Source organism: Zootoca vivipara, chromosome 13 (assembly GCF_965207765.1).
Source record: "Zootoca vivipara chromosome 13, rZooViv2.hap1.1, whole genome shotgun sequence".
Taxonomy (NCBI): Eukaryota; Metazoa; Chordata; class Lepidosauria; order Squamata; family Lacertidae; genus Zootoca; species Zootoca vivipara.
In genome coordinates this window covers 8543415-8570676 of record NC_142596.1, presented here as the reverse complement: position 1 = coordinate 8570676, position 27262 = coordinate 8543415, and the positions used below count along the sequence as shown (strand labels likewise).

Below are 27262 nucleotides of genomic sequence, written 5' to 3'. Positions count from 1 at the left end.
GAACACAGCCCTATTTGCTAAGGCGCTACAACAGCCTGTCTTGTAATCCTGCACTGGCAAGTTCATTGCTCACCAGTGCAAAAATTTTCCAACAGTCTTCCTCCAGTTGTTTCACTGAAAATAATGCATTGTGGGTGGATAAGAAGCTGCGCAATGGGGTGAGCTCCTGTTGCTCTGTCCCAGCTTCTGCCAACCTAGTAGTTCGAAAGCATACCAGTGTGAGTAGATAAATAGGTACCGTTGCGGCGGGAAGGTAAATGGATAACAGACATATATACAAATATAGATGTGTGTCCATTCTGCATTACTTTCAATTGGATGTGCAATTCCATCCACTTTCTGCACTGGCTGCCTATAGGCTATTGAGCCAAATTGAAGGTAAAACTGTTGGTATATAAAGCCCTGAACAGCTTGAAACCAGCTTACTCAAGGGATTGCCTTGCACCATATATACCTGCTCAATTGTTATGTTCAGCTGGAGAGGTAGGGTGCCACTTGATATTTGCCTTGATTCTATGAGTGTTTAGTATGTCTGAAATGAGGATGTGGAACATATGCATGTTAATATTATGCAGGCACAATCAGTACTTTGCTTCAAATCCCAAATCAAGACTCTTCTCTTTACACAGGGTTTTTCTGATGTATAGCTCAACAATTGGCTATTGTGTATAGTTTGTCCAGATGTTGACTAAGTATTCCTATGCTGTTTTTTGGATGTGCTTTGTTCACTGCCTAGATACTTTGTTTAGTATGTGGTATATAAGCCTATAAATAAATATACAAAAAAAATCTGCTGCAATCAAATAAAATGCATGTCAGCCTAGTTTTCTCAGCAACAGGGATATGTTCCCCTCTCTCTTCCCGCTCCACCCCACCCCCCAATGCTCTATGCAAATACTTTTCATTTCTGGCCAAAGGTTGGGAGGGGGGAATCTCCCTGGGCATGCACTGTTAAAACACATTTTTAATAGTAAATGGTGCATCTTTATATCCATACCATCAAGATCACTTTCAAATGTTTCTGCTGACACCCAATCAGTAGGTAGTCCTGTACCATTGACTGTTAAAGCAGCCACCCGGAAGCTGTACTCTGTTCCTCGTTCCAGACCTGATACAAAAAAAAAAAAAAATCAGTATTATGAAAATATAACTCCCACAGTGAATACGATGCCATTACTTCCAATTAAAATATCAACAATTCATCCAACCTGATAGTTAAATAGCTTATTAAAATGAAACTAAGTAAGTGCCTAAATGAATTTCCTATATAGTTGTTTTTTCGATGATATAATTTAGGTCAACTGTGACACAGATCTAGGAAGCTAAGTGTTTTACAATTTGGCCTATCACCTCTTAGACTACTCAAGCATAACCTGAGGCTATGCATGGAAATCAACAATACTTGCAGTAGGACTCCAACTGATTCAATTGACACAGATTATCTGTCAGTTTGTGACAGGATTGACACATTACATTGACCTTCCCTGTAAGGCAACAGCAAAAGAGCATGTGGGTTACTTGTTTATGGCAATCTGGAAGACTTTGTTTTCAGAGCGTTTACTTATATTTTATCTGCAGAATAGGAACCCATTGTATGTCCTCTTCAAAGAGAACTTAATCCAAGTAAAAAATAAAGTTGCTACCCAACCCATTCACATCATCATCAACCACCTTAAATAAACCAGATTCCCATCATTTTAAATAATGCTACTCTTCCATGTATGTGAACACTTATACTATTATTTTCTTTCATTTATATCCCAGCTTTTCTTCATCATGCAATTCAAGGTGCCATATATGTGGCTCCTGGGTGGTCACCATCCAGGCACTGACCAGACTTAAACCTGCTTAGCTTCAGGAATGTGGTGGCTGAATGTGGCTTCATGAGCTATACCCTGGGCTACGTTGGACACAGAGGTCAGCTCAGCTTCACTGAACTGGTGAAAACAAGTCTTGTTAGAGGGGGCTTTCTAAATTACTTAAAGGAACATTTTACACTTCTGAAAAATGGGAGTTAATTTATGTGTCTTTTAAAAACATATTGCCTATTTATTTCTGCATCTGGCCTCTCCATAACCAAGAGTTTAAGGTGGTTCACAACAATTCATCCAATAAAATCCAAATGAACAAAAAAAATACTAAAAATTGAGTAATGGCAAATACAGTTAATTACTAATTAAATGCTCAGGAAAATTAACCTAATTTGGCATCTAAGATAGTAAAGTTGGTGCCAAATGGATCGTTATAGTATTATTAATAATAATTAATTAATTAATTAATTAAATTTCTATATCACCTTTCAGCAAAGGATCATTGGGCGGTTTATAATATAAAAAAAACAAAAATACATTAACATAGTAACCAACAAAAACAAGTATTCCATAACCAGGACCACATCCAACTCATCAGTGGCCAGACACCAATCCAGAACTTGCATTGTCTCACCAAACTCCAATGACAAGGAGAAATAGAACTGGGCATCATCAGCATATTGATAGCACAGGTTAGAAGGACATTCCTAGCTCAGTTAGGTCCCACCTCTAGGAATGGGAAGACAGGGCCAAAGAGAAGAAGTGGGAACTACCCACTAATACCCAAGATGAATAAGGAACAAGTTTAAAAGGCAAAATGAACCAACTGCAGTAAACACACAAACTACCGCAAGGCAACCAAGACAACCAATGAACAAAAGAGCAAAGCCCACTTTTACTTGCTCCTCACCTAATACCATATATGACATCAGGTATAGGAGAGATGGGAGTGACTTGATAAATACAGCATAGTGGGTCAAATGGTGGAGACTGGTGGGCTTAATCACACATGTGGGCTGTAGGTTCCCCATTTTTGCTTTATTCCCAATATTATTTTTGGCCATCCATAAAATGCAGTCAACTCTTGGTGCTCTAGAAGCACTACTCAATGTGCTTTGCAAGCCATCTGCTCAGCACTTCCCAACAGCCAACCACAGGGCAAAGCTGCCTCTGCAGTTTTGTTGGTTTGTTTAAGAAAGAGCCCCACTTGAGATTTTATGAGGCGCTACAAAATTAATACCTGATGCTTGATTTGAGGTAACCTTTTGCCGTACATCCTCTTTAACAGTTAAAGGGAGCCTCTCTGATGGCACACTTCCAGTACCTATTAATTGATTGGTGCGTAAAGCAGGTGTTCAGAGACGGATGGTCCAACCAAAGATTCAAACATGATTGGTGGGCATAGCGGCGTCTTCCTTCTTTATAGTATCAGCTGACTGACAGGTGTGTGGTAAAGCTGGCCCATGGGGTGGAAGAGAATATGGATAGATTCAATTCCCCACCCCTCAAATAAAGGATGCTGCAGGATAGGGAATCATCTCATACCTTACAGGTAAGGCACTTTCAGTGCTCACGTCATTTATCCCAGTTGGTATCCATCCTGCATCACTGGTGGTTGTTTTTTTAAAAATGGTGGTGGTTTTAGTTACCAAAATCGGTTAATCTTATAGTATGCTTATAATATTATAATTATGTCCCTTTCAACAGTTATGCTATTGTTGTTTATATGTTTATGAGTCTTCTGAGATTTTAAAAACAACAACAGAAGAAGAAGAAGAAGAAGAAGAAGAAGAAGAAGAAGAAGAAGAAGAAGAAGAAGAAGAAGAAGAAGAAGAAGAAGAGGAAGAAGAAGAAGAAAACATACAATACCAGTGATAAAGAGTATACTGCAAACATCAACATGTTTGGAGTATACTCTTTATCAGTGGTATTGCACTGTGGCCGTACATCTCAGAAAAGATCTCTTTGCCCATTCTTACTATGAAAAGCACATGCTAAATAGCCTTGCTTAGAATAAAGAACCTGTAATTAGCTGATTCTACTTTTAGATGAAGAATGCATGCCCACTCACCTTCAATTAGCTGTGAAAGTTGTGTCCCAACAATACTCTCAGTCACATCGCTTTTGCGAGTCACTTTTCGGTAACGGATCTTATAGCCAGTAATTTGCCCATTGTGTGTTCCTGCAGGAGGGGGCTGCCAATGCATCATAATGCTCTGTGGGAAGTTAAAAGACAGTATAAATCATGTTCTTTGCATTAAACTATGCTAATTCTCATGCTTCATCAATCTCCATTAGACTGGTTCAGGAAACAATTTATATGTAATCTGCAATATTGTGTGTAAACTTACATAACACCTTAGGCATTAAAATGATGTATCTCGAAGCAGCTCTGCAGTTCAGACTGCAGAGAACAGTATTTGATTTTTATACCCTTACATCTTAGGAATTAAGTAGCAGATCATGAACAATTTGTAGGCACTAGTATATGTCAAATCTAAATTTTATTTCTCTTCCATACCAAATAATCTCCAAAAGATACTCTGAAATATTGAAAATATTTGTCTTCACTGTTTATGACTAAAGGAACCCAGTTGATACATAGAAACAAAAAAATCTTTACTGCTCATAGGCTCAGCATTTGGGCTAAGAAAAACAGGCAACTCAGGATGATAAAGACCTATGGTCTGGTTCACACATAACACTAAGTAAAACTATGATTTAGTGTATGCCATCAAATGCCAACGGTGCCCTTCAGCTCTCTGTATTGGAGAAACAGGCCAAACCCTATGCCAAAGGATAAATGGACATAAATCTGACATCAGGAATCACAAGACAGAGAAACCAGTAGGAGAACACTTCAATCTCCCAGGACATTCTATACAAGATTTCAAAGTAGCTGTTTTATTACAGAAAAATTTCAGACTGGAAAGAGAAGTTGCTGAATTGCAACTCATTACCAAGCTTAAAACCATGGAGAGACCTGGTCTGAATAAGGACATTGGATTCTTATCTCATTATACATTATAAAGCAGGTTCCCCAAACTAAGGCCCGTGGGCTGGATGCGGCCCAATTGCCTTCTAAATCTGGCCCGCGAACGGTCTGGGAATCAGCGTGTTTTTACGTGAGTAGAATGTGTCCTTTTATTTAAAATGCATCTCTGGGTTATTTGTGGGGCCTGCCTGGTGTTTTTACATGAGTAGAATGTGTCCTTTTATTTAAAATGCATCTCTGGGTTATTTGTGGGGCATAGGAAAAAGTTTGCTGACCCCTGTGATAAAGCTTTCTTTAGCACCTCACCCATTGCTTTTTCCTGCAAGACCAATTGCAGTCATTAACAGTCGTTAACAGTCATCAACAGGTTTACCACTCCTATCAGCCAATCACCCATTCCCACCACCATTCTGAGTAATACCCCTCCCCACCCTCTGATTATACATAAGGGTCTGGTGACTTCTGTTTCAGATTATCTGAAGAAGTGTGCATGCACACGAAAGCTCATACCTATGACAAACTTACTTGGTCTCTAAGGTGCTACTGGAAGGATTTTTTTTATTTTGTTTTGACTACGTCAGACCAACACGGCTACCTACCTGTAACTACCGGTAGTACTATGATTTAGGGTTAACAAGCAAATGTGCTGGCACACATTTAGAAAATTACATCTGCTTCACTCTTCCCATGGTCCTGCTGCTGCTATATTAGTAAGAACTAAGCCAGAATTTGGCTTAGAATTTTCTGTAAACCCACACTACATATTTGGGTCATTCCAAACAAACCAGAAACTGTAGCCAAGATTTGTTCTAAGCATATATATATATATATATATATATATATATATATATATATATATATATACACAGTGGTACCTCGGTTTATGAACACAATTGGTTCCGGAAGTCTGTTCATAAACTGAAGCGTTCATAAACCGAAGCGAACTTTCCCATTGAAAGTAATGGAAAGTGGATTAATCCGTTCCAGAGTACTTAAACTGAAGCGTTCATAAACTGAAGCGAACTTTCCCATTGAAAGTAATGGAAAGTGGATTAATCCGTTCCAGACGGGTCCGCGGAGTACTTAAACTGAAGCGTTCATAAACTGAAGCATGGTTGTAATTGGTTCCGGAAGTCTGTTCATAAACTGAAGCGTTCATAAACCGAAGCGAACTTTCCCATTGAAAGTAATGGAAAATGAATTAATCCGTTCCAGATGGGTCCACAGTGTTCATAAACCGAAAATTCATAAACCGAGGTGTTCATAAACCGAGGTTCCACTGTATATGCACACACCATCATGCTTGCTTGTTCATCCAAACCATAATTTGTAAATTGAGCTAATACATGGGAAATTGTCATGTGGAGAGTCCCCTTGGAAAACAAGTGAACCAAGTGCTCAACTGCTAGAGGATCTCGGCTAGTTCTATTCTTCAAGTTTATCTACAGAAACAAACAGAGTATCTTACCTTGGAGTTTTGCACTTCCAGAGTTAGATTTTGGGGTGCAGCACTGGGAACTAGAAACATTAAAGTAAGTTATTCAAGAGTGAGTGTCAAAATAAATTATATAAATGAATTCAGTTATATATAATTTATGATGTTCTATATTGCCTCTCCATATTTATGGGATTCTCAGTAACAGACTACCAGTCCTTACACTGTACAGTATATAACCATCAAAGAGTAAATATTCAAGAATGGACTGAGAATCAGTAGTTTGCTTACAGAGAACCAAAAAGGTCTGGGCATCACCAATTTGTAGATAGGAACTATTTGGGGATTCCATATAAATTCTGTGAACAGGAAGGATATATATTTCATAAAGAGAACAATTTCTTTAAAGTCTACAAAAATGGCTATTGATACAATATACATGCTCTGAAATACAGCAACATTAGTTTCTGATAGCCAGAGAATATTTCTCAAGATAAATTGAAGGCATATTTCATTCTTAGACTTGACAGAGTCAACTTTTACCTTATCCACACACACACAAAAAGGTTTACCTGACCTTAGAAAAGCACACCATGAGATATGGTTCTAGGCCAGTCAGAGCAGTTACTCATGCAGAGAGGCAATACAGTCTCTTTGGAGGACAGGACATTCTTTTGCATTGCCACAGTGGGCATGGTTGAATAATCCAGCTGCACCCTATTCAGAATTACTGTGTATCAGTGGAGGCTGACTGGAAGGGAGCCAGGCCAGAGCAGGAAATCATGCAGCAGTCTGTGTAGGTAAGGTCACCCATAGAAGTATTTGATTCTTTAATTTACTTCTTGCAGAACACTAAGTGGTGCAGCACCTTAAGAACTTTAGCAATATTTATTTCAACTGCATTCTAAAGATGTGTAGAGCAAACTGGAGAAATGTATAAGATATAGTCTCATAATTTTACTAGTATTGCAATGATCCTATGAAAACATTCTGTGAATGCGAAATCACTTTGTTGTACACACAGAAACCCAGACATGCTATAATGCTACAAACAGACATGCCACGAAGAAATCAGCCCAAATAGTGAATTTAAGAATTTCTATCATACTTATAACCAAATTGCAACAACACATCATGATATAATAAAATCAGCTGCTTTAAAATGTGTACTGGCTTAAAACACTTATCCGTCAATATGTAAGTAAAGGATTGTAAGAAAATTATAAAAAATTAAAAGAAAGAAATGAGTAATAAAAATGCTGAATGCGAAAGGTAACTGTGTTGGCCCATAAGAAAATATCCAATAACAGGCCAACCATAATACCACAAAATGGTGTGTAAGATTTTGAATTTGCCTGAAGTCTTCTTCAAAGCAAGGATGAAGAGAAGAGAAAACTTGGCTGGTGGTAACATCTGGTAATTCTGCAACTGGCAGATTGTGGGAGAAAGCAGTCAATCAAGCAAGACTCATTCAGATTGCTCTAAGACCTAGTGGAAAGATATAACCTAACAATGGCTGGTGGGAGCAGTTGGCTCTGAAATTCCAGAGCTGGGGAATCCGCCATTGTTGTGTTTCTTTTTCCTGTATAGTACCATAATGCAGAAACTAAACTTGGCAATTAAAAATCCATTTAAGTTAGGAAACTTTGTTTGTAATCAGAAGATACTCACCATCTGACAGAGTTCGAACAACAACATCTTGTGTGGAAACTCCTGGACCATGTTTATTGTAGGCCACCACTCGGAAACTATATTCTGTGTATTTTTTCAAACCACTGATTGTATAGGAAAGACCTCCAACATCAATGTCCTATATTTGAAAAGATGTAAACCGGGATGCACCTTTTTTAAAACACCCAGGGATTAAAAGACTACTGCTATGAATGTTTTGTTCATTTCTGTTCATCATAATCTCTAGATCATTGTTAGATAATCAAGAACAAGCCACACTGAACCTCAGATTCACATTTCCTTCTACCATCTGTGCATGAGCAGAGTGAAAGCTGTCACGTATATAAATTAGGGGAGCTGTGGTTTATTCTAACTCGAGTTAGATAACAAAGCAGGCTATCAAAATATGGTTTGATAGCCTGCTTTGTAAACTAACTAGGATTAAAATAAACAGTAGTTCCCAGAGTTCATATCTATATACAGTCGTACCTCGGGTTACGACCACCTCGGTTTGCGAACAGTTCGGGTTACGAACTGCGCAAACCCGGAAGTGTTTTCGCCCCGCCCGCGCGCGCATAAGCCGCGCGCGCGCGATTTGCGCATGCGCAAAAATCGCGATTTGCGCATGTGCAAAATGGCGGCGCCCATCGCGCTCGGTTTGCGAACTATTCGGGTTACGAACTGCGATCCGGAATGGATCGCGTTCGTAACCCGAGGTATTACTGTATATATAAATGTAAACTGGGTATGTTCCTTCGTCTCCTATGTTCTACAAAACCGCTTGACCGATAGCGTTGAAATTTGGACACAAAGTCAAATGTGACTGTGTGAGTGTCCCCAGACTGTTTTCAAACACAGATGTGTCAGCTACGCCAGGTAAAACCCCGAAAACCCCGTGTTCCAGAACTCACAAATCACCCGCAAGTGCATGCTGGGAGCACAGGAGAGATTGCAACAGCGCCCTCTAGTGACGGCCACACTGGTACTACACCTAGGAAACCTACCCTCTCCACAGGCTTGGCTTTATAGATTAGACCACTTTCCAGACTAGGCCAAGTGGAGGTAGGGCCTTGCCTTGGGGGGGGGGCGGAATAGGGGCAGGGATAGGTAATGGGTCGGAACAGGATGGGGGGAGACACAGGGATGAAACCTGACCTCTCCACAGTATCTCGGCTCAGCTTTGCAGACTAGGCCGCTTTCCAGACTAGGCCGAGTGCAGGTAGGGGCCTGCCTGGGGGGGAGATGGGGGGGTGAATAGGTGATGGGTCGGGACAACGTGTGCCCAATCACAGGGATGAACCGGGGGATGGGGGGAGGAGGGACAGGGATAGGTAATGGGTCGGAACAGGGTGGGGGGAGACAAAGGGATGCGCCTATGTAAACAAAACACACGAAAAACGGGGACTCTGAAGGTGAGGGGAGTCTGAAGTGGGACTCTGAGGCTCCATTTAACAAACAGAGCCACCGCAACGCGTGGCAGGGCCAGCTAGTTCTCTATAATATAACCAGGGTTTAGATGGCTGTCTGAAAAAGGCTACCATGATAACTTTCTTTCTTTTGTTATTTATTTAAAAATATCTAAGCAGTACATACACACACACACACACACACACACACCAATTAAAACACAGTGCAATGTCCTGACCAAAGAAAAATCCATGGCTCTCAAAAATGTTATATAGTTGTACCTTGGTTCTCAAACAGAATGCGTTCTGCGAGTCCGTTCGACTCCCAGAACCATTTGAAAACCAAGGCACGGCTTCTGATTTGGCTTCCAAAAATCATTTGAAAACCGGATTGTTCAAGAGCTGACTTGTTCGGGAGCCAAGGCATTTGAGATCCAAAATACAACTGTACTGCTCTGTGAAACACAATGTTGTCAAATGGACTTTGGTGTCTGCTACTGAAAAAGGGCTTGGCTGTCTTCTGAAGTGGCTCGTTGAATCACCCCATTTGAAAGTAACATTAAGGTTGGGTAGAACATTTGTCAGTTTTAGTTTCTGGGGCAAAAAATAATACTACGAGAGATCTGAAATGTTTGTCACACCTTTGAAAACGTTCTCTGTCACTGTTCACCCAGCAGCTGTTGCCTCAGTGACATAACAAATATGATGGCTTAGCAATGTTATGAAGTTAGTCAGGCTTGGCTATAAGCTTTCTTCACCAAAGGCAAACAAATCTATTTTGAGTTAGGGCAAATCTACTCTGAATTAGACTAGCCATGTGCATGATTCTATCTACCGTAGCCAATCAGGAAAGTGAGGGCAGAACTTCCTGAATATGTGAACACTCTACTCTACTTCAAAAAATGAAACTAGCAATTTGCCTAGCAATTGCAACATGTCCATTTGCTGCAAAATATTAATAGCTCTTCTCTCCTGCTGTTTGTTTGTTAATAAAATCCAACAAAATAACATCCAAATTCTGAAATGAGAACTATAATGAAAACAGTAATCTTACTACAGGTAAAAAAGCCTAAAGTTCTGTGAATATTATGCTATGCATCATACCTGCTCATTGTCTGCTGCCTTCTCCATGTAGTACAGCTTGTAGTTTTGGATTTCACCATTACCAGATAAAGGTGTTGCCCAACTAATAGTGATTGATGTGGGTGAGTTTGCATATGCTCGAATATTAGGGGCTGGTCCAGGAAGCTGAACTGAAAAATAAACAAGATGTATTATAAGCATTACTAAAAATAAAATAAATAAAAATCCTTACACTTTATATTGCATATGTGAAGCAAAGAGCTCTGAAATTCTAAACAGAATTTAAGTGAAACAGTGTGAATAGAAATATATTGAGGAAAATGTTTTGGAACCAATTTGGCGCTCCATGAATCTAGCACACAGCTGAATCATGCTAATTCCTTTCCACTGGTTCAGGTGTTAAATTATACCTTGATTTATTGTGTTGGGAATGAGCCATAGAAAATCTCAGGCTCACATGCTTGCTTCCACTTCTGTAATGTAGCTACTTGGAGATTAGAAATCTTTACTTCCATTTTTGATTATCCACAGCTTGTTGTTTCATCTAAATCAGGCATCCCCAAACTTCAGCCCTCCAGATGTTTTGGACTACAATTCTCATCATCCCTGACCACTGGTCCTGTTAGCTAGGGATCATGGGAGTTGTAGGCCAAAACATCTGGAGGGCTGCGGTTTGGGGATGCCTGATTTAAATCCACAAAAACTGCATCCAATCTTAGTTACAGGTAGGTAGCCGTGTTGGTCTGAGTCGAAGCAAAATAAAAAAATTCCTTCAGTAGCACCTTAAAGACCAACTAAGTTTATATTTTGGTATGAGCTTTCGTGTGCATGCACACTTCTTCAGATACACTAGAAACAGAAGTGTCAGACCCTATATATATACAGAGGGTGGTGGGGGTGGGTGGGAATGGGAGATGGGCTGATGGGAGTGGTAAACCTGTAGATGGGTGTTAATGGCTGCTGATGGCTGCAATTAGTCCTGGGCTGAGGTGCTAAAGAAAGCTTGATCATGCATAATGAGATAAGAATCCGATATCTCTATTCATCCCAGGTGCTTCCATGGTTTTAAGCTTGGTAATGATTTCCAATTCAGCAACTTCCCTTTCCAGTCTGTTCCTGAAATTTCTCTGTAATAAAACAGCTGCTTTGAGATCTTGTATAGAATGTCCTGGGAGATTGAAGTGTTCTCCTACTGGTTTTTCAGTCTTATGGTTCCTGATGTCAGATTTATGTCCATTTATCCTTTGGCGTAGGGTTTGGCCTGTTTGTCCAATATAGAGAGCTGAAGGGCACCGTTGGCATTTGATGGCATACACAATGTTAGAAGATGAGCAATTAAATAGTCCTGAGATGGTATGTTGGATGTTGTTGGGGCCAGTAATGATGTTGTCCGGGTGTATGTGGCAGCAAAGTTGGCATCTGGGTTTATTGCAGGCTCTGGTACCAGTGTCCATGTTAAGTCTGGTGGTTGTATTATTGTGGGTGAGGAGTTGTTTAAGATTGGGTGGCTGTCTGTAGGCAATGAAAGGTCTTCCTCCCAGAGCTTGAGAAAGGGAGCTGTCATTGTCCAGGAGAGGCTGTAGATCTCTGATGATGCGTTGTACTGTTTTAACTTGGGAGCTGTATGTGATGACTAGTGGTGTTCTGTTATTTTCTTTTTTGGGTCTGTCTTGCAGCAGGTTCTCCCTAGGTATCAGTCTGGCTCTGTTGATCTGTTGTTTAACTTCATCAGGTGGATATTTTAGTTCTAAAAAGGTTTGCTGTAGATCTCTTAGGTGAGATTCTCTGTCTGTAGAGTTGGAACAGATACGGTTGTAACGTAGGGCCTGGCTGTATACGATGGATTGTTTGGTATGTTTGGGATGGTAGCTAGAAGCATGTAGATATGTTTGTCGGTCAGTTGGTTTTCTGTATAAGGTGGTGTCTATACGTCCATCCTGTATAGACCCCCACCACCCTCTGTATATATATATATATATAGGGTCTGACACTTCTGTTTCTAGTGTATCTGAAGAAGTGTGCATGCACACGAAAGCTCATACCAAAATATAAACTTAGTTGGTCTTTAAGGTGCTACTGAAGGAATTTTTTTATTTTGCATCCAATCTTAATTGTATTTTCTTTGAAACAAGCTAACTTCAACCAATGGTTTATGAACACAGCTTATTTCAACAAATTATAGTTAAAATTAACTAATTTAGGGTTTGGGTGCAACATTAAAATGTGGTAAATAAAAAATGGAAATGAAAGCATTCAAACTGCCCAAAATGCCAATTTCATGGCTGAACATCAATAATAAGATACGGGAAAACTGAATCTTTAATGAGCACTGAAACAAACAAAAAAACAAACAAAATGTGAATCAACCTACCCAACCTAAAATGGATGTTGAAAGTAGTAGGCAAAGAATGGCCAAACTTTAGCAATTAAAAATGTTTTTAGAGAGGCAATTTTTATGGTAAATTGGTTTTTTAAAAGGCCATGCATAAGTTGATTGTGGTATCTCATATCATAACTCAAACTTGGGAGTTTTTAAAGCAGGTTTGACTTCTATGCTCTATGATTCTATGCTCCATAACTTCTTTTTCTTCCTGACATAAGTGTACTTTGTGCTTCATCTCAAGTATAATGAGACTGCACAAGTAGCTTAACATTGCCATAAAACTATTTGCTTCCAAAGATAAATTTAAATAGAATGTTAACTGTAAGGGATTATCCGACGCAAGATTAGATTGCACACATGCTTAGAACATGATCTAGCCAAAACTAAACTTCCTTTGTTACTATGCAGGCAGAAGTCTTATATTTTAAATACTAATTTCAATATAAAAATTAGTCTGCAATCCTAAACACACTTGTGCGTAGTAAGCACTATTGCACAAAGTAAAAATTATTTAGAGTAAATATGCATTGGATTGTCCTATTAATAATATGCTGAGATTTTTTTGCAATGTAGGCTTAGAAGTATGGTAACTTTCACTGGATCATCTCTAAATCATTAAAATAGGCAACTGACTTTAACACAACATGAGCATATCTTAAAGGAACCAGGCTTAAGTGATAGAAATGTGACCATATAGCATTATATAGCAAGTTTAAAAACAAACATTTTATCACCATCTGCCACACCAAAAGCAACAAACAGGGTGGAAATGTTTAAAGCTTACCCTCAGGTTGTGTTGCCACCTTAAGTGGCAATGAACTTTCTCCAGGCCCATGTTTGTTTTGAGCTACCACTCTGAAAACATACACAGACTCAGGCATCAAGTTTTGAATTGTCACTTGCATTTCCCCAGGATGGCTTGTGTTTTCAACACGCTCCCTTAAAAAAGGCACATGGAAAAAGACTTGAGGTTAGAAAATATTTGGACCTGGGAAAATCTGCATACAAAGCATGTGCTCTCTCACTAAACCACAGCCCTTCTGCAGCTTCCAACATGATTAAAGTACTCCTTCCCTGCTAAAATATTTTTGATGTCCCACAAAAGCAAAGCTCCCAAAATAAGTGCTATACCAAGGACAGCCAGCATTCATGTTTGATTCTTCTAGAAATACATGATTCCTCACTTTGTGAGGGTATTCTCAAAGAATAGCATTCACAATTCAGAAACAAAGCCGATTCAATGGCTCTAAGATCCAAACAACTCATCTGCAAAGTCAGTTCTTGAAGTTTCAATAATATTTTTACAATGTGTGCTCTTAAGAGTCTTTAAATTCACTAAAGGTAAAGGGTAAAGGGGCCCCTGACCATCAGGTCCAGTCGTGTCCGACTCTGGGGTTGCGGCGCTCATCTCGCTCTATAGGCCAGCATGACAAAGCTGCTTCTGGCGAATCAGAGCAGCACAAGGAAACGCCGTTTACCTTCCCGCCGGAGCGGTCCCTATTTATCTACTTGTACTTTGATGTGCTTTCGAACTGCTAGGTTGGCAGGAGCTGGGACCGAACAACGGGAGCTCACCCCGTTGCAGGGATTCGAACCGCCGACCTTCTGATCAGCAAGCCCTAGACTCTGTAGTTTAACCCACAGTGCCACCTGGGTCCCTTTTAAATTCACTAGACAGACACAAATTGCTTTTTTCTCATCAGATACTCTCACAAGAAGCAAGGCAAGAAGCAAACAGGATGAAGCTACAAGTGTCTATTTGACAACATCTCACCCTTATTTCTTCACTCTGAAAATTCAAGTTGAGCCCATGTATCTCCAAGTAACTACATAAAATGTGTCTTTTTCTTTAAAAAAAAAAAAAGTCACAGCATTTTATTTTAGTTGGAAAGTTCTGAACTTCTTACCAGGCCTTTGGAATGGTACAGGTAAGAAATCTAAAGCTTAAAAACAGCCAAGTAAAGAAATTACTATATTGTAAATTTGTACAGTATATAAAAAAGTAAATTATACCTGTTTACTGTTTCCTTGGTGTAGAACACAGAGTAGGTGAGATTGTCTCCATGAGGATCAGATGCAGGTGTTCTCCAGGTTAGCTTGATGAAGCGGGTAGAGACAAGGGAAGCCACAACATCTCGAGGGGCAGAAGGCAACGGTCCACTTGTAGCTGGTGCTAGATGGTCAGTAGTGGCACTGGTCAGTGAAGTGGGAGGTAATGTTGGGATGGCAACATCTTGTCATGTGCAAACATTGGGGAATATGAAGGGCATACATCACGACGATTTAAAGAGAAAACAGAAAAAACCAAAAAAGAAATAAACAAAACCACGATGGGAAACAAAACAAAATGAACACACAAAAAAGGCCATTAAACTGAAGGTTGGCATGCAGGCAAAAAAGGTAACTACTGAAAACTAATGGGAAATATCAAATGAGACATCACTATAGAGCAGGCAGTCAAATCTCCATTATAATGAAAGTGGGAAGGGAAGGGGTGAAAATTGAGGATAAAGTAGCATCTCAGAATGAAAACATCAGTTTGACATTTAAGCTTTTTTTTGCACTGAAATATTTATTTATTAGAAAATCGTTAAATTTGCCATCAAATAAACAGACTTCAAGAAGACCGTCAATTTTTCTTTTAATAACTGAAGTGTGCATGCACACGAAAGCTCATACCAAAATAAAAACTTAGTTGGTCTTTAAGGTGCTACTGAAGGAATTTTTTTATTTTGCTTCGACTCAGACCAACATGGCTACCTACCTGAAAAAAACAAGTTTATACTAGTCATAAGAATGAAATAGACATTGATTAGCTTGGTGAACTGATTCTTTTGTGCATATTTTAAGTTGCTCAGTTGCGAATTCATCTATTACAGGAGTGTGAGAATCCTAATGTAGTTTGAAACCATTTCCAGTCAGTATGTGAAGAATATGAACAAGAGAGCCACTAACTCCTACCCCCAAAGAGTTTCAATCTTTCACTCCAGTCACATGTTCTCTTCATGAATCATTATTCCTCATGATTAAACAGCACCTAGCTATCGTGCTGCATGCCATCATTATTAGAGCAAGCCTGGCATGCTTAATTTCACAAATTATTTGAAGTGCCACTGCATTAAAATAAGAGTAACAATGAACAATTAACTTCTTGTTTTAATTTTACTGTAAGCTCCTCGAGCGTTAATAGAAAAAAGATGGAAGTATTTTAAGACGAAAGTGAATTAATTGAAAATATGAAGGCTGTGTATGTGTGTGTACAAACACATTTTATATGTACACAACCAACCAACCAACCAATGAAAACATTAAAAAATGAGAGCAAGCATTTATTTTTATAACAGCTTGTACAATCAATTCTAAGGAAGACCTAGAAATAGTATGATAAGGCTTCCCTGTTTCGAGAGAATATTTACATAAATAGTTCTTCATATTTTGAATCCCTGCAGTATATTTCCATATATATCTCCCTTCAAGGATATTTGAAAGAAATGGTGCAGTACAGCTAAAATTATTGTGCAATTAGCTGCCTCTTTTTGCTTTTAATTCTACTCCAACAGTTCAGAGGATTATTTAATAATTTCATGCAACTGAAAGCTCAATTAAGTAGATAATATGGAGCTCTGACCAATAAACACTGCTGAGGCTGATCTAATTTAAGAATAGATTCAATTAGAACTATTTATTATTGTAAATTAGCTAAAACATGAACATTTTACTACGAATAAAAAATTATGCAATGTTTTACAGCCTTATGTTTAAATTATTTGTAAGCTGATTTAAGCACCAAAATGGCAGAAAATGGCCCAGGATTTCTCAAAGTAATAGAGGCTAAATACTTAAGAATATGGGACACATGAGAAAGGTGCCTTATCATATGATGTGGTGTGGGCAGATTGCAAAAAGCCAAGTACCCAGGGAAGTAAAAAATATACTGGTTTAAATGCCTTTGTGGGGTTTTTCTTTTAACAACATGGTTGAGAAAAAGTAAAGAAAACAGAATAGGATGAGATATTTCTATGCCAATGTAACTTGCTGTGCCCAGATTATTGAACCATCTGGGAATAGCACAAAGGAGAAAGGGTCTCTTTTCTGAGTGACATCAGTGAGAGCAGTACAGTGGTACCTCGACTAACAAATAACCCTACTTACGAAAAATTCTACTTACAAACGATACAAATTGGGCCCGCTTAGAAATTTTTTAGACATCCGAAGGCCGGATTGGGCCCCCGCCACCGCTACTAGCAGCCTCCCGCCGCCTCAGATGCTTGGCCCACGGCCGGATCAGGCCCCACCGCCACCACTAAACTGCCGCCACGCCGCCACCCACCCGCGCTCCCTGCACCAGTTTGCATGCCTTTAACGTCTCTTTTAAAGGGTCCTTTTCCCAGGCTCTGGAACGAATTAATCCATTCCCAATGCATTCCTATGGGAAACATCGTTTCGACTTACGAATGTTTCTACTTACGAATGTGCCTTTGGAACGGATTAAATTCGGACGTAGATGTTCCACTGTAAATGGCCTATGTGCATGTTTGGAGACGGGTGGAGGATGGTCAACGGATTGAGGTTGAATCCCAGCAAGACAGAAGTACTGTTTCTGGGAGACAGGAGGGCAGGCAGGTGTGGGAGACTCTCTGGTCCTGAATGTGGTAACTGTGCTCCTAAAGGACCAGATGCACAACTTTGGGGTCATTTTGGACTCACAGCTGTCCATGGAAGCGTAGCTCAATTCTGTGTCCAGGGCAGCCGTCTTACCAGCTCCACTTGCTATGATGGCTGAGACCCTTCACCCTGTCTCGCCAGAGTAGTACATGCTCTGGTTATCTCCCGCTTGGACTGCCGCAATGTGCTCTATGTGGTGCTACCTTTGAAGGTGCCTCAGAAACTAAAATTAATCCAGAATGTGACTGCCAGACTGGTGACTGGGAGTGGCCACCGGGACCATATAACCTCAGCTCTAAAAGATCTACCTACATTGGCTCCCAGTATGTTTCTGAGCACACTTCAAAGTGTTGGTGCTGACCTTTAAAACCCTAAATTGCCTCGGCCCTGTATACCTGAAGCAGCATCTCCAACCCCATTGTTCAGCCCAGACTGTGAAGCCCAGCTCTGAAGGCCTTCAGGTGATTCTCTCACTGCGAGAAGTAAAGTTACAGGGAACCAGGCAGAGGGCCTTCTTGATAGTGGCACCTGCCCTGTGGGATGCCCTTTCATCAGATGTCAAAGAGATAAACAATGATATGACTTTCTGTAGACATCTGAAGGTAGCCCTGTATCAGGAAGTTTTTAATATCTGATGTTTAACTGTGCTGTTATTTTCTGTTGGAACCCAGTCAGATGGGTCAGCTACAAGTAATATATTGTTGTTGTTGTTACTTATCATTAGCATTAGCACAACTAGGTCAAGGGGGCAAAATGAATGACGGTGAGCTAACTTTTTTTCTGTTTTGACTAAATGAATATTTTCAAGTTTATACAAAACTTTTTACTACTGTACACTAACACATTCACAATCTTTTCAAAGAATACTTTCCCTTATGAGACAGCGAAACAATTACTGTCTTTAATTAGTTGTCCTGAGAGCTGAATTCAATATTCACTAAATATCATTTTTTCTTTAAAATTGTATATTCTCTGTCTCCCTTCATCAACCCTAATGAAAACTCATTAGCATAACCATTATGACTAAATTCCATAATTTGATCATCTGTTCCCAAATAGAAAGATTGTAATTTTATTTCCAATAGCAGGCTAATACTACCCTGGCTTCTACAACCATATTAAACAACAATAATAATTTCCCCTCAGAAATTGCATCTGCTTAACATATTATTTGAACAAATCTTGCATTATTTCTTCTTTTATTTTATTTTCAGCAGTATTTTCAAGTGTCAACTGGAGGCAATTGTTAGTTGCCACAACATAGCTGCCAAGTTTTCCCTTTTCTCGCGAGGAAGCCTATTCAGCATAAGGGAAAATCCCTGTAAAAAAGGGATAACTTGGCAGCTATGTGCCACAAGTACTATTTATACATTTGCATCAATTTCAAAGGCGATTCAAGGTTCCTGGAAGCTGTGAAGAATAAATAAGTTTGGCTAGCAAAGAGTGAGATAAATGAAAAGGAAAAGTGTGTGGCTGGGGTTGGGGGGGGGGAGTGATAGGAAAGCTCAAGAAAAAAAGTTGAGAGCCCTAAATTAATACAATGATAGACATTGTAGCTGCTTCAGGGGAACACAAGTATTATACCGTACCACACTGGTGTATTCTGCAGGAATATGCAGTGCTGCCCTAAGGCTATGATAAGGAGAACTCTGATTCAAAAAGATTGTACCCTCTTTATTTCTCAAATTACATGATTATCTCAAACTTGATACGGACTGATCTACTATAACACAGATATCCACGTTTTTCTTTTGCCTCATATTAATATTGTTCTGATTTTTGTAATCTATTCTGAAAATGTAATGAAACACTTACTTTTAAAGATTTTAATAGTTGACTGCCCTATTTAAGTTTTGTGAAATGAGTACTTTCTGAGCTCATCCCCAAATCCACCCATAAAATTTTATGCCACTTTGGCATGGAGAATGTTTTAATTTTTTCCAATGTAAACTTTTAAAGGAAGTCATAAAAGTGTGATAAAAACACTCCTCCCACACCCATGGCATATTTTGTTTTAAAGGAAGTCATTAAAAATTTCCTGTCGTGTACAATAATCAAAAAGGTGTGTCATTATCAATGCATCAAAAAATTCAGAAAGGAAAACAACTCTTCCTATCCTTTCAACCCAAAGTTATGCTGTATTTTAGATAAGATACCAGTGTTAACATAAGAGCAACACAAAGGCACAGTATGTTTTTACACAGAGCCAATAGAAAGTCACATTTATCTACTTCCTTCAGAAGCAACAAATCCATAGATAAACACTGCACTGTGCCTGAAACAAATTCTATCAGAAATTATGCATTATAAAATGGAAGAAAAAGCAAAGAGTACCTCATTAAGATTGTTTTTTTAAAAAAAATTCTTTTCTTAAGATTTAGAAAAGTCAAGCATAGCCTTGCATACTCTTGTGTAAATATAAATATCAGCAACCTCAGTCATCCAGTCACATTTTTAGATTTTAGCTATTTTTTAAGATTTTATTCTTTCCCCCCAAAAAGCCTTTGACAGCTTACCAAGAAGATTCTCTAACGAATTCCATATTTATAGGACAAACTGTAATAGAACTGTCATGCTTTATAATAGGAGAATGCTACAGAGCCCCGTGTCATAACCACAGAGACAAACGCACAGCTCTATTTTTTATTTATTTCATTTATATCCCACCTCTCTCCCAAGGCAGTTCAAAGCATAAATTAAAAGAAACACCGCTAAAAATACGCAAATATGAATATTAAAAAGCAAGTAAATGTCCTATGAAAAACAGCACTGAAAACCTTAAAACCATTCAAAAGCACAAGAAAAGTACCGGTACATCACCCACCCTTCCAAAATTCTGCCACAATAGCCAGTTCATGGCCAAAGACCAGTTGAAACAAAAAAATATTTGCCCGCCAGTGAAAGGAAAGCAGAGGGTGCTATCCTGACCTCCCATGGAACTGAGTTCCCCCATCTCGGAGCAGCCACAAAGGTCTTCTCTTGTGTCCTCACCATACATGCCTGTGCAGATGGAGGGACCAAGAAAAATGCCTCCCCCGAAATTCTCAAAGCCCAGACAGGCTCATATAGGGAAATACAATCCTTCAAATCCTTCTGATGATGCAGAACACACACACACACACACACACACACACACACACACAAAAAAAAAAAAAAACCTCCCTGCAGGATGGCTATAGAACACTTCCAAGAGTCTGCTGAAGGATGAACCACCAAGAGAATAACTGAATCTATGGAATCCAGTGCCATGCATTCAAGTGCTCTGGTTAATTAAAATGATATCATAATAGCAACACGGGGTTGTGATTAATAAATGTTAGGGGTTTTTTGGAATGATATTAAAATTGTATCATAAATGTTTTAAAAGAATTTGCTTTAAATGGCCACTGAAGGAATTATTATTATTATTATTATTATTATTATTATTATTATTATTAACAGCTGATAGTTTTGATAACTAAGATGTAATTTAACTATTGAAAAGTAATCATTATTCACTTTATCAATGCCAATTTCCTTGCTAAATTATTATATTGTTATAAAATGCTACAGTAAAGACAAATCATGGTGTGTCTTTCATCTATCATGTTCACAGGCTGAAGGAATGTACTGCAATATAAAAGTTTGTTTCAAACCAAAAAGAACACGTTTAGAAATTTTATTTTACAAAGATAATGCATTTATAGCATGAGCAAACAGCTGTCACTCATATCTGAGTAGAAAAATCATTTTGGAAAAGAATGGTTGTGAACCTGAAATTATTCTTCCTCACCTTTGGCAATATATGACCCTAGTTTCTTACCATGATCAAGTATTATCAGCTGGGCTCCAGCCTGTATGTTTCCCACATCATTGTCTGCAATACACTGATAAAATCCTTCATCCGATTTCACTAGACCTAAAACTTGTAGGTCATGCTCATTCTAAAAGAGAACACATACATGGCATCATATAATATTCACTAAAATGGAGAAGTAAAAACTACAAGAGCTTCAAAGGGTGGGGAAAATGTGGGAAACGATGTTTTTATGCCTCATGACACTTCTAAATCACATTTGTGTTCAAGAGCTCTTGGACTTCAGTGCTCAACTTCCACAACATCAAGATCAGCACAAATTGTCAGAAAAACAGCAATATTTGGCAACCATTAATGGGCATTGACAGGAATTGCTGTATGTACCAAACTTTGCTCTAATCTAATTGAAAATGGCTATAAATCAATACAGCTCAGCTCCTGAAAAGACCTGAAAAGACCATCAATGGAAAATGAAGCTGGTCAGGAGTGCCTCTGTCCCACCAAATGGAATGCAACAAACACCCCAAAGATGGGAGATCACAAAGCACATTCAGATGAGGCATTAGAAGAAGCTTTCGGTGTCCTACCATGAGGATGCAACCTATTGGCACAGTGGCAAGGTCTGCCATACTTTTTCTATTGATAAAGTACAATTAGAAGTGTGGGTGAAGCTTTTCTACCATACCACATCACAAAATTGATCCTCTAAATTTAAATGGTCTTTCTGCCTATCTAGGTTCAAACTATTGTGACTATGCAGTTATTGGAGAGAGAGAAAATTAAAATCAATAGTTTGGTGGCTCAAGCATACATTGATTAATGTACCCAATTTAGCACTAAATGCGTTTAGTTAAAACACAAGGAAATCAAGCCACAGGATACATACTAAATATATACTTACTACAATTTTAAAGTAGTCACTAGGGATCACCACATCTCCATTCTTTACCCACTTCACTGTTGGAGTTGGCTTCCCAGTCACATCACATTCAAACACAATATCCATGGATTCATGAGCATAAATATTAGAGGGTTGCTTCAGAAACTCAGGAGGAGCTTTAAATAAAAGGAAGAAAAGCACTTACAATTACTGATCAAATATGGCATACACTGTTCAACCATTTCATATGACAAAATTGAGTACAGAAGCAGACTAAATATATATTGTAGCTACAGTATATATGTGCTGCAAAGAAATCTATTAGAGGGATTACCAGCTTTCAATAATAATTGCTATTGCTCAAGATCAAGTAATCAAGCAGTTCAATTTCAGTAGGAATGACAATCTGTTAAACGTTTAACTGATCATTTGCCTCTTAACAGATTAAATAAATTAAAATACATCAAGTGATACCTTTGAGAAATTGATGCAAGTACAGTACAAGACAAATTTCATAAATAAAAGCAACTTGCTCATTGTTAAAAGAAAAAGTCATCTTTAGTATTCTTCATCATTCAAAAAATAAAATTGTCCCTTGCCAGTTGAGTAACTAAAACTAACTGGTTAATGTAGCAATTGAAGTTACAGCCCAAGTTTTAAATATTTATTTTACATTTCAACAGAATGGAGATTATGATTAAGGGCAAAGAAGCCATTGCAGAGCACCAGAACCTAAATAAAAGCTGCCCCAAATGACTGTCCTTTAACATCTGAGTGGATTAAGCTACCAAGCTGCAATAGCACTAAAAGGATCTGTTGCAGATGGGGAACAACTTAAACCAAACAGAACTGTGCAATGGGAAAAGAACAAGAGGCATAAGATAACAACCAGAAATGTGAAGTGTCTTGGCTTATCAAACAACATAATGGGTGAGTAATATTTTTTGTTTCTATGAGCAGATCCGAATACAAATCTGTTTAATGAGGGGAACACCATTCTCAGTGCTAAATTCAAGCATATGCCTGAATTCCATCCTCAATGGGTCTTGCTTTAATACAATTAAGTTTTGTTTTGATTTTTATCTTGTCATAGGATTATTTGCTTCCGTACACTCCGGTTGGAGGCAAGTAAAACCATGTTCTTCATAAAAGTTGAACATAAAATACACAAATTCATTAGACATTCTTCTCCATTTACAAGTTTAAATGTTTTTGAAAGTTTTTTTGTATCTTAACTATATTAGTATTCAGTATACATAGCAATTAGGCACAAATACAGATGTTTGTGGTAAACAAGTTAAATAGATAACCAGAGAAGAAACGAGCCAATTACATAAAATACTATTTTATTGGAAAATCACATGTTTTAGCACCAGACAATTATATTTTAAAGCAGCCTTGGATGTTTACTCTTTCCATTTCACCTTTCCTGGTGACACTATCACCCAGAGAACAAGTATATATAATGAACTATTGAATTTACTGTGATGGGTTAAGATTATGCACATTTTATTAAGCTTACATACATGGAAATTATGCAGTCCATGAAAAGAAAGCCAAGGCATCAGACATATGCTTTCAACCCTTACACTATGACTGCCTTTCATTCATTTGTGGCAAGTTTGCATAAGTGACAGGTTGCATTTCTTATACCAAGGGAAAAGAAAACTTTTAAAATCTCCTTCCAATCTGCAACTGAGCCTTTGGTCAAAAGGATCACTGTATTTTAATATATCCTTGTTTTTTAATTTTCTGCTGGAAGCCACCCAGATTGGCTGGGGAAACCCAGCCAGATGGGCAAGGTATAAATATTATTATTATTATTATTATTATTATTATTATTATTATTATTATTATTATTCCAATCCATGTTTTACAACCAGTGGTACAAGACCAAAACAAAATGTCCGTAACACTTGCAGAAGAAAACAAGTGAAAAAGCAAATTCACTATAGCCATGAATTAAATGTCTTGTTCAAAAAATACTCCTACAAGATTGGCAAACGGTCTCTTTCATGAAGCAGCAGTTGGTATAAAGCTTCATTAATATATAAAGCTCCAGTTTTTAAGATATCCTAGCTGAAATGTAGGGCTAATGCAATTCCCTCAACTCAGTATCAGTGTCTTTACTGCAGATATTCTAGACCCGTATCAACAGCTAATTTAGCCATGTTTTTGTCCCTTAGGATTTCTCAAGAACCCTTACAAAAGAAACAATTTTGCAAAATGGCATGTGTCATTGATAACATTGTTTTAAGTTTCTTAACGCTGTTAAGAAACTTAAAACAGTTTCGGAAAATAACTGCAACTACTCTGCATCTATTCCTTAAAGGTAAAGGTAAAGGGACCCCTAACCTTACAGTATATCCCCCTGCCCCCCAATACCATAAAAGGGACCCCTGACCATTGGGTCTAGTCGCAGACGACTCTGGGGTTGCGGCGCTCATCTCGCTTTACTGGCCGAGGGAGCTGGCGTACAGCTTCCAGGTCATGTGACCAGCATGACCAGAGCAGTGCACAGAAACACTGTTTACCTTCCTGCCGGAGCGGTACCTATTTATCTACTTGCACTTTGACGTGCGTTCGAACTGCTAGGTGGGCAGGAGCTGGGACCGAGCAAAGGGAGCTCACCCTGTTACGGGGATTTCAACTGCCGACCTTCCGATCGGCAAGCCCTAGGCTCAGTGGTTTAGACCACAGTGCCACCTGCGTCCCTTCCTTAAAGGTAGTTAACTAAAAATGTAACAAAATAAAAACAAATTAAAAGAGATTGGATTCTCCTTGAGAGAAAGTTGGTGAATCCTGGAAGAATTGCTCTAGGGAACTAATAGAGTAAACTGAATCTTACTAATCCTGTTAGAAATATTTGCAGCTTTGATGCAGCTGATCATGAAGTTATTGGGAATACAACTTTGTGTTTGGAAGGGATTTAGGGAACTGCTTGTTGAAAATTCTGCCCACTTTTGGCAGAGAGGACACTCAAGGGTGGTGATGGGTAATTACCAACATGATTAGGGATGCTTCCAATGTGGTTCTACAAGTTGTTGGTGTGTTCCCAAGTTGTGTTCAATATGAATACATGGCTGCTTGGTGAGATTATATTTCTGTATGATGTTCAATGCTAGCAGAATACTGGTAACACACACCTCTCTTCCTGCTTTTCATCTAGCCTTGTCCACTAATGTAGTCTTCCAATCACTGGTCATGTTTGAGAATTAGAAGTATGCAAGCTGACAAATGAAATTCAGACATGACTAAATCAGCTGGTTTTGTGACTTGGGAAGGAACTGGGATTCCTGTCACATCTGGGAGTTGACTCCCTGTGGTCCGTCTAGATACTCAGGTTGCAACAGGGCCAAAATGCTTTTTACCAGCTTCTTAATTGAAGCAGGAGGAGCAAAAAGGCACTTAAATTTCAAATCTCTCAGTACAAGTTTTTACTTTCTTCTGTAAATCTGAATGATCAGAATTCAAAACATGTTTGTTCAATGTGATGCATTTTGTGCTTAATGCAAAACTCTTAAAAATAGATACATTTAAAATGCTATTTCATGTGATCTGTAACATACAACTCCACTGGAAACCAACCATTTCCATGTAGTTTACATCATAATATTTACAGGAAACTCTGGAGACCCAAGTAGAGTGAATGAGAAATAATATATTCCCCAGCTGAAAAGTGAACTAATAACCTTGTCAGCATATGTCTGTCTCCGTGTAATTTCCTGAGTTTAACCGATTAAATGAATGCCACCTTCTGATAATCTACGTAAGGGAAATTCATCCATTTTATTTTCAGTGGCTAAATGAGATCAAAGACTACATACCCCACCCTGTCCCAACACCTTTGTATTACACACGAACCTAACTTGGAAAACACTGCACAATAATCTTAACACATTAGACCTATAGAGATTTATAGGGGGCGGGGTGCAGGGGAAGGGTGGTGGCTGCTTCCCCCCTTCCTCCACTGTGTAAACCATAATGCTTTGATTACTTTTGGGGGGTGGGGAGTGGTTAAGCAAGTTTCTGGCAAATGTAGAAAACAAAATTCTGAGGCACTATTCTCATTTATTTTTGTGAGAAACTAGACTGCTCCAACCTATCTGTGTTTTCTCCAAGCATGCAACTGAGCAGGCAGGTGGGCCCAGGCAGGTCTTCCCATGTCCCCTGTGTTGCCATTAACACTATCCCCCTGCCCATAAATGCTCACTTTGCCTGAGCAAGTGCTGTTGCCACCACTCAGTTTGCCCAGAACTCCCCCATCCCCTCACAACTTGCCCCAATCCTAAAATCCTGCTGCTAAGAGCAGAAAGTGATTTAACCCAGAGCAGTATGGTGTGAAGGGGATAAAGACATTCATTCTCCTGTTCATTCCCCTCTGCTTTAGGCCACAGCAGCAAGATCTTGGGATTGGAGTTTAAGGGATAGGATGAAGCACTTTGGGGTTAACTGTGGGGGAATGGCAATCGGGTGGCGGGTAGGCAGGGATGACTGGGGGCAGAAAGAGCTGTGGGGGGGCTGGCGGGGGGGGTAGCTGGGGTTGACGTTCAAACCTAAGTAACTATAGCTTGTGTAGCCCACAAACCAGAATATGAAGGCCCCAAATGCTCACTAAGCTATCAAGGAAGGAAGGAAGGAAGGAAGGAAGGAAGGAAGGAAGGAAGGAAGGAAGGAAGGAAGGAAGGAAGGAAGGAAGGAAGGAAGGAAGGGCTGTTGGAATATTAAACATTATATGCAAAACAAGCAACAGTTACATTGCTTATCTGTAATGAACACCGTAGTTCAGCATCAGTTTTTTGGCAAGTGCATATGGCACTGCTGGTCTCCACTCTTCTCTCATACCCAAGTTTCTCAACGTTGCTACTGTTGCTACTCAGATTGCTTCCCCAAAAGAATCAGTGAAGAGGAACAGGAAACATTTCAAAGTAGGTGAATGCCAGCCACAGAGGATGGGAGGCAAATTTTCAGCAATGGATCCCCAAGCAACGGCCCTAGCTGATAGCTGGCTCCTTTCAAGCTCTGAAAGACACTGGGAAAGAGATTGAAGAGTCCTGTGGATCTACCACTTTAGACCAAATAAGGGAACAATTGAAGCTGCCTTAAAGTGAGATCCCCAGTCCATCTAGCTCAGTAG

General features: G+C 39.1%; 1 protein-coding gene across 13 annotated transcripts in view; it reads right to left on the bottom strand.

The window, feature by feature from the left end:
- The window catches only part of NEO1 (neogenin 1), a 121663-nt gene that overhangs the window by 37680 nt on the left and 56721 nt on the right, over positions 1–27262 (bottom strand). For 8 of the 13 annotated variants that reach the window (XM_060282965.2, XM_060282960.2, XM_088657043.1 and 5 more), the window contains exons 6-14: positions 22147–22301; positions 21252–21372; positions 14798–15017; positions 13569–13723; positions 10423–10571; positions 7913–8051; positions 6275–6324; positions 3883–4027; positions 998–1108 (exon numbers count right to left, since the gene is read on the bottom strand). In XM_060282965.2, coding sequence (XP_060138948.2) covers positions 998–1108; positions 3883–4027; positions 6275–6324; positions 7913–8051; positions 10423–10571; positions 13569–13723; positions 14798–15017; positions 21252–21372; positions 22147–22301 — 1245 coding nt within the window. The remainder of the gene's footprint in view (positions 1–997; positions 1109–3882; positions 4028–6274; positions 6325–7912; positions 8052–10422; positions 10572–13568; positions 13724–14797; positions 15018–21251; positions 21373–22146; positions 22302–27262) is intronic. The other 5 variants (XM_088657044.1, XM_060282962.2, XM_088657045.1 and 2 more) reach the window with 1 other exon arrangement.